The sequence below is a fragment of the Mustelus asterias genome, chromosome 25, assembly GCF_964213995.1.
Source record: "Mustelus asterias chromosome 25, sMusAst1.hap1.1, whole genome shotgun sequence".
NCBI classification, from domain to species: Eukaryota; Metazoa; Chordata; class Chondrichthyes; order Carcharhiniformes; family Triakidae; genus Mustelus; species Mustelus asterias.
In genome coordinates this window covers 22089914-22104067 of record NC_135825.1, presented here as the reverse complement: position 1 = coordinate 22104067, position 14154 = coordinate 22089914, and the positions used below count along the sequence as shown (strand labels likewise).

Genomic DNA, 14154 nt, shown 5'->3' with positions numbered 1-14154 from the left:
TAGACCCACCTCCATACCTACCCTAGTAACCCCATGCATTTATCCCAATAATTCCCCTAACCTACACGTCTTGGGACACTAAGGGGCAATTTAACATGGCCAGTCCACCTAACCTGCATATCATTGGACTGTGGGAGGAAACTGGAGTGCTCAGACGAAACTGACGCAGACATGGGGAGAACGTGCAAACTCCATACAGTCAGCCAAGGCTGGAATTGAACCTGGCCCCTGGCACTGTGAGGCAGCAGTGCGAACCACAATGGTAGAACATTTTAACTCTGGCTTGAAATATTCCAGCTGGTAGCTTCCTGTCTTTATACTGTAACCAGAACAGAACAAAGCTGAGAAATTTCAAACACCCAAAATTCCTCATAGTTTTAAAATAGTGAGAAATTTTGCAAGTTCTACAAAAGTATGTTAATAACAAGAATTGTGTAATTTCTCTTTTTATGTCATATTACATTACCTTGACAAATAGGTGCTTCTCGGCTCCAGTTTCCAGTATCTGTGCAATTAATGGTATGTTGGCCACTCAGAGTATAGCCAGCGTGGCATGAAAATGTTGCATCCATTCCATATATCCATCTATCTCTTTGTGTCACATTTCCATTGTTAATGGGGCCCGGAGGATCACAGACAATTTCTGTAAGAGAAAAAGTCTAAGCTGTCATCATTACACTTTATGGAGTGGATGACACATTCATTGTGACTGTGACCCATGTAGATCTGTCTGAAAAAATACCAATAGACTCAAAGGGAAACACACTTGCTAACCATAACTTTGTTCCTGATGCATTTAGAGTTCTTGCTGGTGATTAACAGGTACAAAGTAGCCTGAAAACGGGACACAAGAGTGGACAATATTTTACAAAATTACTACATTGTATTTACTAATCAATATTAGGCCCTTTTTTTAGCATTTTGAGTTTCTGAAAAAGACAATTGACATTGCAATGTAAGCTTGTACTCTCTGATAAGATTAAGATCTCTTTATATCAAAAAACCCCAGCTGCATCGGAGGCTCGAATGGTAATGAGCATTAGGAAAAACGGTAGACACTTCTTGAATTTTAGCCATAGGACCAAGTTGGAGACGGTTTTCAAAATACTTGAAAATGGAAAGTTGTCACATTTCCCATTATCTGTGATGTGTAACGGTAGCATTTTGATAGGGTTTACCATTCAGAACTCACCCCTTTGTCATCAAATCCTGTGTGACTGTTAAATTCCCTGATAAAAAAGCTTGTTTGAACCTATCCATGATCCACTCATTTTCTGATGGTTCATTATCTGTTTATTCAGGAGATGATACTTGTGATCACCCATTCTGATAATTGTTTCAAAAGGAAATGTCCTGAAACATATTCGTCCTGAAATTTCACATCACCCATGCCTCCATGAAGTTGTGAAGATTATTTCCATGCACATGAACAGTATTCAGTTACTACAGGACAGTCGCACTGCAAGAATCTGCTACGAACATTTTAGATTTAGCAACACTGAAATATATTCATCCTACCCCCCACAATTCCTGTCCACTGACATGTCTCTCTTTATATAAGAATATTTTTTTGGATACAAGTTTTATCTTTGGTGGAAGGGCTTATTTCCCTGTTCAAATATTTTCACAGTGCTTTAGCCATCTTAAAATACAATAGAACCATTGAGGATGAATTCACAGAAGGCAAGTTAAAAGATTCAGGAATCAAGATTTAAACAAAATCATGAAAAATGACAGAGGAACATGGAAAAATTATTTCAACAACTTACATACAAGCATATGAATTAGAAGCAGACGGCTCCGAACTTAGACAGCGCTCCACCATTCAACAAGATCATGGCTGGTCTAATTGCAACCTCATCCCCACATTCCTGCATATCCCTGATAACCTTACACCTCTTGTTTATTAAGAGTTTTCTGCCTCTGCCTTCAAAATATTCGAAGAATCTACTTCCATCACCTTTTGTGGAATGAAGTTCGAAAGACTCACGACCCTCCGAGAAAAAAAAATCTCTGCATGTCTGTCCCAAATGGGTGACCCCTTATTTTTAACAGTGACTCCTACTAGATTCTCCCACAAAAGGAAAATTCTCTCCGCATCAATTCTGGCTAGAATCCTCAGGATCATTACTTGTTTTAGTGGAAAATTAAAATACATTTGGATGGAAAAATGACTCCATCTGGGTTTAACCATAAACAGGAGCCAGTCAACAAGATTAAAATATATGTTCTGTTTAAAGCATTTAAAGTTTAAAGTTTAAAATCGATGCCAATATTCATGTCAGTGAAAGTCAGAAACAAGCATCACAATTATTTTATCACAGATCATATTTATCAAGCTAATAATTGGAGTCAGTTGAAGACAAATTTAACAAAAGTATCAATGCTGATTATATTTAAATTTTACTCTTGTGCTGGTGCCAAACAGAATAAGAATCAAGGGCTGTTTCTGTGCTTGGGCCTTGCAGTGTACATTGGGCACTCACGGGGTCCACAGACCTGGAACCCACTGTGTCAAATTTTCTACCTATTTAATTGGATGGAAACTTAGGCACTGCACTGAAGGTCTGTGACTTCCTGGATAGGGAATCACTAAGAATGTTTGATTACAGCAAATAATCTATTTTTGTGGCATATATTAAGGGATAAACATCAGCCAGGATATCAGTGTGTTAAGGACCAGATCAGAAACTCCAAGGTACACTATGATGGTAGCTTAGGCCCTAACGTTTACATTTGATTTTGGCATTCGGGTGAGCATTAGGTCTTTCACTTCAGCTAGGATTCAAGTGACCCACTAGGAAGCTTTTATCAAAACAAACTTTATTTATGAACTCAGTTAGAATATAACAAAAAGAATCAGCATAATGTTTACCAATTAAAATACTTGAACCTGACAAAATATAATTCTGAACAACTGGCTGTCACTATTGTTCCAATTTAGCAGAATCCCTTCATTAGAACCAGTTAGCACAGAAACCGAACATGCTTATGTAGCTATGAGATATCTAGCCTTAAGACACTTCTGGAGATTGATTCAGACACCTGTCTCCTAATTCTCATGCAGCAACTTCCAGAGAAAGCTTCACCCCCCAAACTCTAGAATCTCAGAGAGAAAGGCTTATTTTTTGAGAGATTCCACTCGCCACTTCAAATAGATCAAGAGATACAGAGATAGCAACCTCTCTCTGAAGAGCTCAAAAACAGACTGAGCTTGAGCTTTCTTTGTAAGCCTGGCTGTACCCAGTCATAAGACTTTACCTGTCAATCAACGCAATCAAGTCCCTCTCTGCAATTTCCCTGGGGAAAATTGAAAGCAACAGAACCCTTAATTCAGATCAAAACAAACACTACACAGCCTCCCATCCATTGACTCTGTCTACACTTCCCTCTGCCTCAGCAAAGCAGCCAGTATAATTAAAGACCACACGCACCCCGGACATTCTCTCTTCCATCTTCCAAGATACAAAAGTCTGAGGACACATACCAACCGACTCAAGAACAGCTTCTTCCCTGCTGCCGTCAGACTTTTGAATGAACTTACCTTGCATTAAGTTGATCTTTCTTTACACCCTAGCTATGACTGTAACACTACATTCTGCACTCTCTCGTTTCCTTCTCGATGAACAGTATGATCTGACTGTATAGCGCACAAGAAATAATACTTTTCACTGTATGCTAATACATGTGACAATAATAAATCAAATCAAATCAACTCATAAATCAATTATGATCAATTATGTTGCCGCAGTAACAACAGTGCTCCTGGATCCAGACTGAACGTTTCTGATAATAAAAACAAACTGCTCCAACAGATCCTGCACAAAAACATAATACATTTCTTAAAGGCACAGTATCGTCACACTTGTTCTCCTTCAAAACAGTGCTGTGGGGTCGTTCACATCATAGAGTGAGCAGACAAGGCCCCATTTTAGCATCATACCTACAAAATAACACCTTAAACAGTGCAGCACTCCCTCAGTACTGCACTGGACTGTGAGCCTTGATTGAGTATGAGACTAAAAGGGTGATCCCACACTTTACTATCATGTAACACAACATAGCAGCCGGAATGGGAATTGGACATGAACTTCTCCAGCCTGGTCAACAGCTTAAACCACCTGATAGCTGGCCATAGAGAACATTGGCACAAGTGAAAGCCATGCAAACTTGGAGTAGTATGGCAATAAATCGCAACAGAAATTTACATTGTTTAAACTGAACTTTATTTACTCTTGGATAAAATGATTAATAAACTGTTGTTGGATGAGGTTTGAACAGCAATTGTATAGAAAATTTGTTATAAATGTAATTCAATGAGCTCCATAATATATCTTGAGACAATCATAGAATCCCCAAATTGCAGACGGAGGTTGTTCGGCCCATCATGACTGTACCGACTCTCCGACACAGCATCCTTCATACCCTAGTAACCCCATGCATTTATCCCAATAATTCCCCTAACCTACACATCTTGGGACACACAGAGGCAATTTAGCATGGCCAATCCACACAGTCAGCCAAGGCAGGAAATGAACCCGGGCCCCTGGCACTGTGAGGCAGCAGTGCTGACCACAATGATAGAACATTTCAACTCTGGCCTGAAATATTCCAGCTGGTAGCTTCCTGTCTTTATACTGTAACCAGAACAGAACAAAGCTGAGAGAGAAATTTCAAATCCCAAAAATTCCTCATAGTTTTAAAAATAATGAGAAATTTTGCAAGTTATACGAAAGTATGTTAATAACAAGAATTGTGTAATTTATCTTTTTATGTCATATTACATTACCTTGACAAATAGGTGCTTCTTGGCTCCAGTTTCCTGTATCTGTGCAATTAATGGTATGTTGGCCAATCAGAGTATAGCCAGCGTGGCATGAAAATGTTGCATCCATTCCATATATCCATCTATCTCTTTGTGTCACATTTCCATTGCTAATGGGGCCCGGAGGATCACAGACAATTTCTGTAAGAGAAAAAGTCGAAGCTGTAATCATTACACATTTACTTGGGGGATGACACATTCATTGTGACAGTGACCCATGTAGATCTATCTGAAAATTACCAATAGACTCAAAGAAAGCCACACTTGCTGACCATAACTATGTTCCTGATGCATTCAGAGTCATTGGTGGTAATTAACAGGTAAAAAACAGCCTGAGAACTGGACAGAAGTGAGGACAATATTTTACAAAATTACTAGAATGGATTCACTGATCAATTTCTGATCAAAATAATTGGCTCTGTTATCTTAGCATTTTGAGTTTCTGTAAAAGACAACGGGGGTGATTCTCCCACCCCATTGACCTGCTCGAGCGGAAGCCGTTTAGTGGACTCCCCATTGGGCACCACGGCTTGTGCATCTCCGGGCCCCGGATTTCCGACGTCATCTCATTTGAATGTTAACATCTCCATTTTAATCTCAATAGCGGGCTTGCTAGCCTCCTCCCCAGCCCCCTCAAGAGTGGATCACTCCAGCGGGGTTTACAGCAGCTCCAAACCAACAGGGAGCTGGCGGCACGACCCCGCTGGAGTAAAGAGAGGCCATGGAGACTACCCAGGAGATCAGGGCTAAAGTGGGTGCCCCTTGGGCATTGCCAGCCTGGCAGTGCCAGCCTGGCCCCCTGGCGTTGCCTGAGGGGCAAAGTGGCAATGTCCAAGGGGCACCTTCGCACTGCCCAACCAGGCATTGGGCATTGCCAAGGGGCTGGGGCTAAAGAGGGGGCAGAGGCTATGGGGGACAGGGCCTATGTGGGGGGAGATTGGTGTGGGTGGGGGGCCCCGCTGCCACTCTGCATAGCGATCCGTGGAAGGGGGAGGGAAGGGGCTGATCGGGGCTGGCCATTGGGGCGGGCGGGGTGGGGAGTCGGGACTGTTGGGGGGGGGTGGCGTTGGGGCTTGCAGGGTGGTAATCAGGAAATAGGCACTGTGGGGTGCGATGGGGTTGGGGAGATCAAGGCGCACCAGTGGGGTTGGGGGGGCGGCGGGGGGGGGGGGGGGGGGGGGCGGTGGGGGGGGTCGCAGCTGGCCTGGAAAGTTCCAGGAGAGCAGCGATCGGGAGGCCAGCAGTGCAGGGCTACTGTGCATGCACCAATCTCCGCTATGACAGATCGGCACATGCATAGTGGCCCGCTCAGCGCTATGCTGCCGGACTTTCCAGTGAGAATAGGCCCTGCACCCTCCCGGATTTTTATTATGAATCTCGCCAGACCTCTCTGCAGTGCTCAGAGTGTGGGAGATTCATTTTGAAAATCCCGCTAGAAAAAACCAACAGGAGTGATTCCAGTTTTTACATGAATTCGGCACTTAGAATTTTTTTGGGAGAATCTTGGCCAATATTTGATTATCCTACAGATATTGCAAAATGAGCTTGTAACTCTTTATAACAAAAACTGCAGCTACTGCAGCACCTACAATGGTCACAAGCATTGCAAATAATGGTAGACACTATAAAACCAGGTTGGAGACAGTTTTCAAAGTATTGAAAATGGAATGTAGTCACATTTCTCATTGTGTAATAGTGGCATTTTGATAGGGTTTTCCATTCAGTGAATGATCTTTTTTGATACATGTTTTAGCTTTCGTGGAAGGACTTAATTCCCTGTTCAAATGTTTTCACAGTGGTTGAGCATCTTAAAAGAATTTCAAGGGAATCATTAAGGATGAATAAACAAAAGATTAGTTAAAAGATGCAGTAATCAAGAATTTAAACAAAATCATGAAAAAAGACAGAGGAAGAGGGAAAAATGATTTCAACAACTTACATACAATTATCTGAATTAGAAGCAGGAGCAGGCCACTTTGACCTTCGACCCTGCATCGCCATTCAATAAGATCATGGCTGGTCTGATTGCAACCTTATCCCCACATTCCTGCATACCCCTGATAACCTTTCATCCCTTGTTTATTAAGAGTTATCCGGCTCTGCCTTAAAAATAGAATCTACTTCCATCGCTTTTTGTGGAATGAAGTTTGAAAGACTCACGACAAAGATGTGCGGGTTAGGTTGAGTGGCCATGCTAAAAAATTGCCCTTAGAGTCCTGGGATGCGTAGGTTAGAGGGATTAGTGGGTAAATATGTAAGGATATGGGGATAGTGCCTGGGTGGGATTGTGGTCAGTGCAGACTCGATGGGCCAAATGGCCTCTTTCTGTGCTGTAGGGTTTCTAAGATTCTAAGATTCTGAGACCCTCCGAGAGAAAAACATTCTCCCCATGTCTGTCCCAAATGGGTGACCCCTTATTTTTAACAGTGACCCCTAATAGATTCTCCCACAAAATTCTCCCCACATCAACCCTATCGAGAATCCTCAGGTCTGTTACCTGTTTTAGGGGAAAGTTAAAATGCATTTGGATGGAAAAATGACTCCATCTGGGTAAACCATAAAAATCAGCCAGTCAACAAGATTAAAATATATGTTCTGTTTAAAGCATCATTAGTTGATGCTGATACTCATGTGAGTGAAAATCCGAAACAAACATCACTCTTTTTTTATTACAGATCATATTTATCAAGCTTGTAATTGGAGTCAGTTACATATAAATTTAACAAAAGTATCAAAGCTGGTTATATTTAAATTTTACTCATGTGATAGTGCTAAACAAAATAAAAATCAAGGGCTGTTTCTGTGCTTGGGCCTTGCAGTGTACATTGGGCACTCATGGGGTCCACAGACCTGGAACCCACTGTGTCAAATGTTCTACCTATTTAATTGGATGGAAACTTAGGCACTGCACTGAAGGTCTGTGACTTGCTGGATAGGACTCCCTGAAATCAATAGGAGTGCTTGATTACAGCAAATAAACTATTTTTGTGGCATACATTGAGGGATAAACATCGGCCAGGATATCAGTGTGTATACCCCTGGTAAGGACCAGATCAGAAACTCCAAGGTACACTATGATGGTAGCTTAGGTCCTAACGTTTACATTTGATTTTGGCATTGGGGTGAGCATCAGAAATTTCACTCCTAGTACGATTCAAGTGACCCACTAGGAAGCTTTTATCAAAACAAACTTTATTTATGAACTCAGTTAGAATATAACAAAAAGAATCAGCATAACTTTTACCAATTAAAATAATTAAAATGACAAAATATAATGTCCAGTATCTTAACATTTTGAGTTTCTGGAAAAGACAATATTTGATCATCCGACACTGCAATGTAAGCTTGTACTTTCTGTTAGTACTAATAACTCTTTATATCAAAAACCCCAGCTACAGCAGCAGCTACTATGGTAACAAACATTACAAATAGTGGTAGACACTTTTTGAATGATATTATCAATAAGAACAGGTTGGAGACAGTTTTCAAAGCGCTTGAAGTTGGAAAGTTGTCAAATTTCCCATTGCCTGCAATGTGTACTGGAGGCATTTTGATAGAGTTTTCCATTTACAACTCAGCCCTTTGTCATTTAAAACCTATGTGACCGTTAAATTCCCAAGTGAAAGAAGCTTGTTTGAACCTGTCCATGTTCCATTCACTTTCTTATGGTTCATTATGGGCGGAATTTAACGGCCTCATTCGTCCCGAAACCGGAAAATCCCACCCAAGGTCTATGGACCTTATGACGTTCCGCCCCTCGGCCGCTCCGATTTCCGTGGCGAGCGGGGCGGTAAAATTCCGGCCTATGTGTTTATTCGGGAGATGATACTTATGATCACCCATTCCTATAATCGTTTCAAAATGAAACATCCCAAAACATATTAGTCCTGCGAGTTCACATCGCCCATGCAGGTCATTGCCTCCATGAAGGTCTGAAGATTATTTCCATGCAAACCAATTGTATTCAGTTGCGTCAGGGACAGTCACACCACAGGCAGCTGCTACGGGCATTTCAGATCCCTTTGTTGAAGAAAAACAGTCTTCTGAATACTCAGTGATTAAAAGGGAAGCACTTGTTTAGTGCCGGAAGCAGTGTACAGAGTGACAAGAATTTAAACAATATCATGAAAAAAGAGGAACAGAGGAAAATGTATTTGGCAACTTACATATTCAAAGAATTTACTTCTATCGCCTTTTGTGGAATCGAGTTTGAAAGACTCACAGAGAGAAAAAAAGTTCTCTTCATATCTGACCCATATTTTTAACAGTGGCCCCTAGTAATAGATTTTCCCAGAAAAGGAAAGTCCACTTCTCATAAACCCTGTCTGGAACCCTCAGGATCACCCATGTTTTAGTGGAAAATTTAAATACATTTGGATGAAAAATATCTCCATCCGGGTGTAACCATAAAAAGCAGCCAGTCAAAAAGATTAAAATATATGTTCTGTTTAAAACATCATTAGTTGATGCCAATATTCATGTGAGTGAAAGTCCGAAACAAACTTCACTATTTTTTATTACAGATCATATTTATCAAGCTTGTAATTGGAATCAGTTAAATATAAATTTAACAAAAGTATCAAAGCTGATTATATTTAAATTTTACTCATCTGGTAGTGCTAAACAAAGAGAGTGTGGCACAGTGGCACAGTGGTTAGCACTGCTGCCTCACAGCACCAGGGGCCTGGGTTCGATTCCTGGCTTGGGTCACTGTCTGTGCGGAGTCTGCATGTTCTCCCTGTAACTGCGTGGGTTTCATGTGGTTTCCTCCCACAGTCCGAAAGACTTGCTGGTTAGGTGCATTGGTCATGCTAAATTCTCCCTCAGTGTACCCGGACAGGCAACGGAGTGTGGCGGCTAGGGGATTTCCACAGTAACTTCATTGCAGTGTTAATGTAAGCCTAATTGTGACAACAATAAATAAACTTTAAATTTTAAAATAAGATTGTGTGCTTTGGGGCTTGCAGTGTACATTGGTTTTCACAGGCCTGGAACCCACTGTGTCAGATTTTCTTTCTATCTATTTAATTGGATGGAAACGTAGACACTGAAAGTCTGAGACTTCCCGGATAGAACTCATTGGTATCAGTAGGTGTGCTCGATTAAAGCATCAACCTAACGTTTTCTGATATGTAAGGGCAGGAAGCCTTCAGCCTGTTTTTAAAAAAATGAATGCTGTTCAACAATAAATCTAAGCATCAATCTGCATTGCAGTAAATCATGGGCATTTGTAGATAAGGTGTAGTTTGATTTGTGTGGGAATGCAATGACATGGACGCAGTTGCGGTCATGTGGAATGAATACAGGAGTTATTCCCGGAAGTGTAGGTAGAGTATTGATGTAGTTACTAAGCTAATGAATGACCTAATCCGTGCCGAAAGTCCTTGCTGTCAGCAATTTGGAAACTCACAACATTTACATGGTATCAGAAGTTGGCAGTATGGCAGAAGAACTTCGCTGCTCAACTCACTCATCTTTGTGCTGCAGTATTGCTTATTGTTGGGAAAAGTTCAAGAAAGAGTGGTGTATTTACTGTGGAGCTGCTTTGTCTGACAAGTTGTGGTAAACCACTGTTAAGCTTATTGCCTCTGTGTGTGTGAGACATGCCTGGGCATGCCCCTGCCGGCCCTGCCTGAGACTCCTCCCCCCCCTGGTCCAGGTATAAAGGTGACTGCTCCCCACCCCCCCTGCCTCAGTCTCTGGACCAGTTCATCAGCATGGGTATGCTCCAAGTCTTTTGCGAATAAAAGCCTATTTGTTCTTGCATACAAACTAGTCTTTGCTTGATTGATAGTGCATCACAAGTCAAAAAAGGTACAGACTTATACCTTATTAAAACTTATAGATACCAAGGTCATTGAAAAATTATAGTTGTTTGCCATTTGTTTTCCAAATGGAGGAGGGAAAAGAGCATCCTGAAATATTACTAAAAATGTTTGAGAACATCTGTCTCCTAGTGAAAAACATAATCCTAGATAGACATCCATTTAATTCAACAAACCAAAAACCGGATGAATCAATACAATCTTACACAGTCACCCTGTAAATAATGGCAAAGAAATGTGTATTTGGAATCTCACTGATAAACTAATCAGGGATTGAATAGTTTGTGGAATTCACAACAATTTAGTCTGCAAGCAACTGTTGTGAGAGGAAAACCTACCAATACAAGCATCCATTCATACCTAGATGCTAAATGAACCGCCAGTAAATAGGAGAAATTTTAGGCGGGAAAGAGAAGTATTCTCAGTACAGGCTGGCTATATTTGCCGTGTAAGAAGTCTATGAACACCAGGTTAAAGTCTAACAGGTTTATTTGGTGGCTTTTGCTACCAAATAAACCTGTTGGACTTTAACCTGGTGTTGTTAGACTTCTTACTGTGTTTACCCCAGTCCAACGCCGGCATCTCCACATCATGACATTTGCCGTTGCCAGCGCCCTCCAAACAGAACAGTTTGTTTTGTATACAGTAAGAGATGCAACAAATGTGGGAAATGGAATCACATAGCTAAGTGTGGCAGATCAAAACCACGGCATCCCTCTGCTGCCATCAGCAACATGGCAGCTAGTCGATCGAAAAGGAACTTCTTGCTTTAATCTTCAAACATAATTAATTTCATGACTTTTTATAATGCTTTCCTGCAACTGTTGAAATGGATCATCAGCCATTCTTAACCATCTTTAAAAAAGCCTCTCAGCACTGCATCTGCAGCACATGATGCTAAAGCTGCTGGCGTCGGCTTTGGGTACAAACAATACTTAAACCCAGAGTACTCAATTTCCAAGCTTTAATAACTTGTGCACAAGTGAGGACATTCTGAGGTGTTCTGTTGATACATACAAACAATTTAGCAGTTTTAGTTAATTACAGCAAATGAGAAACATGCAACTTTTTAGTCCTTCATTTGCATACATATCCACCAATCATAGCATTGTTTTTTGCCCTTTCTTATCCAATAGAAAACTGTCTCCCACTAATCCTTCATTAGCATAATATGTCCCCATATCTTTGGTATTTTGTTGTGGAATTGTCTTATTTTCCATCCTCTGGTGAAGGCTGGGAACAAAATGTTTACGGAACTTACACAAGGTGAAGATTAGTCGCTTATCCTGAATACGCAAACATGGGCTTCACTGAAGGCCTCGAATGCTGATTCGCATTTTCTATCATTTGAGTTTTTTTTTGACAATTATGGAACTTTAATTTTCACAATTGTTGTAACCTAACTTCCACACTGCAACATTACAATCCCAGTGCCTTCTATGAACGTAGTGAAGAGCTGCATTTGGCTGATATCCTTTGCAGAGCCTCCTTATCCACTCCAGACCAAACAGATTGTAAGGAAGACATTGACGTTACAACAATAGAGTTGCTATTCTCTCATTGAATTCAGGAACTCAAAGATGCCTTACTGTAACAATTTTAATCAGGCAATTGAGGTTGGCCTGCTTGAATATGAGCTCCCTGATTAAGGGCCAAATTGATGGTCCAAATAGGGAGCCCCGTGCTCTGTATTTAAACAGGTGTGTCAGTTCCTCTGGCACTCCAGATGTAGACTGCATACTGAGAGCACACTGTATAGTGTTGAATCTTGTAAATAAAAGAATTTTGGCGAAGGAACTTCTGCCTCCGAGGATTTGTTACACTTACGAATAGATATTACATGCAGACAATTGCATGACGTTATCATGAGGGCTAACCAGAGTCCTCAAGGGAACTTCACCATGAGCTCTGCACATTCTTTGCCATCAGAGATGGGATGTGAGATAAAGGACGATTTTCGTAAGACAGTCGGTTACCTGAAACCACACATTTCTTCCATGTTGTTCAGGGATGGTAACAGGTGTTTGGGCCCCTCCAGATGATTGTGAAGGGGTTTAATGTCTGTTGGAAAAATGTGTTTGCACTAAGGAAAGCGCAGGCCCAAGCCTGCAGCCACTCAGGCTCTGGGGGAATTGCTAACAATGAGTGCCTGTAAAAAAGGATTTCTGACATTCCCAGGAGAAATGGACATAGGGTTACACCTAGATTTACAGCATTCCTGAGGGTGACTGCAACTCACGATCAACAACCTCCCCTTTCCCCAGCCATCTGCTTCTTCAACCCCTTCCTCCCTCCCTGTTCGAGTTACTTCATGCACACTGCTAGTGAGATGTTGGATCTCACTGTGTGAACTAGTGGTTAAAAGACAAGAGCTGAAAATTGCTGATATGATGCTTTGGACGAGATTTCCAGCACTGACACCAGCGGACATTGTCGCTGATGGAATGGGAACATTTGGAGAGCCATTAAAAGTCAACAGCTTTCCAAATTTCCCCACCTGGCCCACGTCAATGCCAGTGTCGGGATCAGAAATCCCACTCTATTAATGTGCTCCAGGGAAGCAATTTAAAAGATTTCTTAGTAATCTGTTTTGCTGCACTGGAGCACTTGAATCACATCATCCTGCTTCCTGGTAGAAACACAATGGTTTTTGAAATGTACCAGATTCCAATGAAACCAGTGACATCGGCAGAACAATTTGCCCCTGTGTGATTTTGTACTTTGCCTTTGCTTGGGAGGTCTGGAGATTTAAATATATAAACATTCACACAGCAGTATGTAGGAAAGTACTTCAAATGGTCTACATGATTGACACTTTTATTGGGCTGTAGTAAAGCGGATTTTTCAAATAGAAAGCTATAAATGAAGACTGCTTTTTAAAAATCTTTTTAAATAGATCCTATTGCCTTTATAGGGTTTGATTCTATACAGAGTGCAAAGTGGGTAATTAGGTATGGTCATGGGCTATGGAGTTTAACATGGAGGGTATGGGATGGTAAATGAGGGGCACAGCTTGGCATGGATGCATGGGCAGGACCTTTTGAATTACCTTTCAAATTAGTTCCCTCACCCAAGTTCCCAATACCTCTGAGGTGTCATGAACCATAAGTTCTTTAAAATCTGGCCCAACTCCATGGTAATTGCAGAGGAGTAGGACATGCCTTTCTCTGCAGTGGAGCCAGAGGGTCAGGGAGTTCAGGGGGCAGGTTTGTGACGCACAGCAGCTGGCAAGCTGAAACCGCAGTAATGAAAATCAGACCCTCAGGAATGGATTCGGGAATCATGGAATTGGATCCCGGCCATCATTTTCACCGTTCCACTGAGTGGCCTCACTCACCGCACTGGCCTGGATATTCATCAAGCCGGGATGGTTAGAGACCAGATTAGAAATTCCAAGGTATATTATGAAGTTAGCCTGGACTCCAACTGTTTTTGATTTTGGCATTAGAGTGAGCATACAGTGTTTCACTCCAGGTGTGATTCCAATGACCCATTAGGAAGTTT

At 41.4% G+C, this 14154-nt stretch overlaps 1 protein-coding gene across 2 annotated transcripts in view; it reads right to left on the bottom strand.

Annotated features, from left to right (window-relative positions):
* The window catches only part of LOC144511861 (complement component receptor 1-like protein), an 81493-nt gene that overhangs the window by 43205 nt on the left and 24134 nt on the right, over positions 1-14154 (bottom strand). For both annotated transcript variants that reach the window (XM_078242258.1, XM_078242259.1), the window contains exons 6-7: positions 4790-4966; positions 467-643 (exon numbers count right to left, since the gene is read on the bottom strand). In XM_078242258.1, the coding sequence (XP_078098384.1) occupies positions 467-643; positions 4790-4966 (354 nt within the window). The remainder of the gene's footprint in view (positions 1-466; positions 644-4789; positions 4967-14154) is intronic.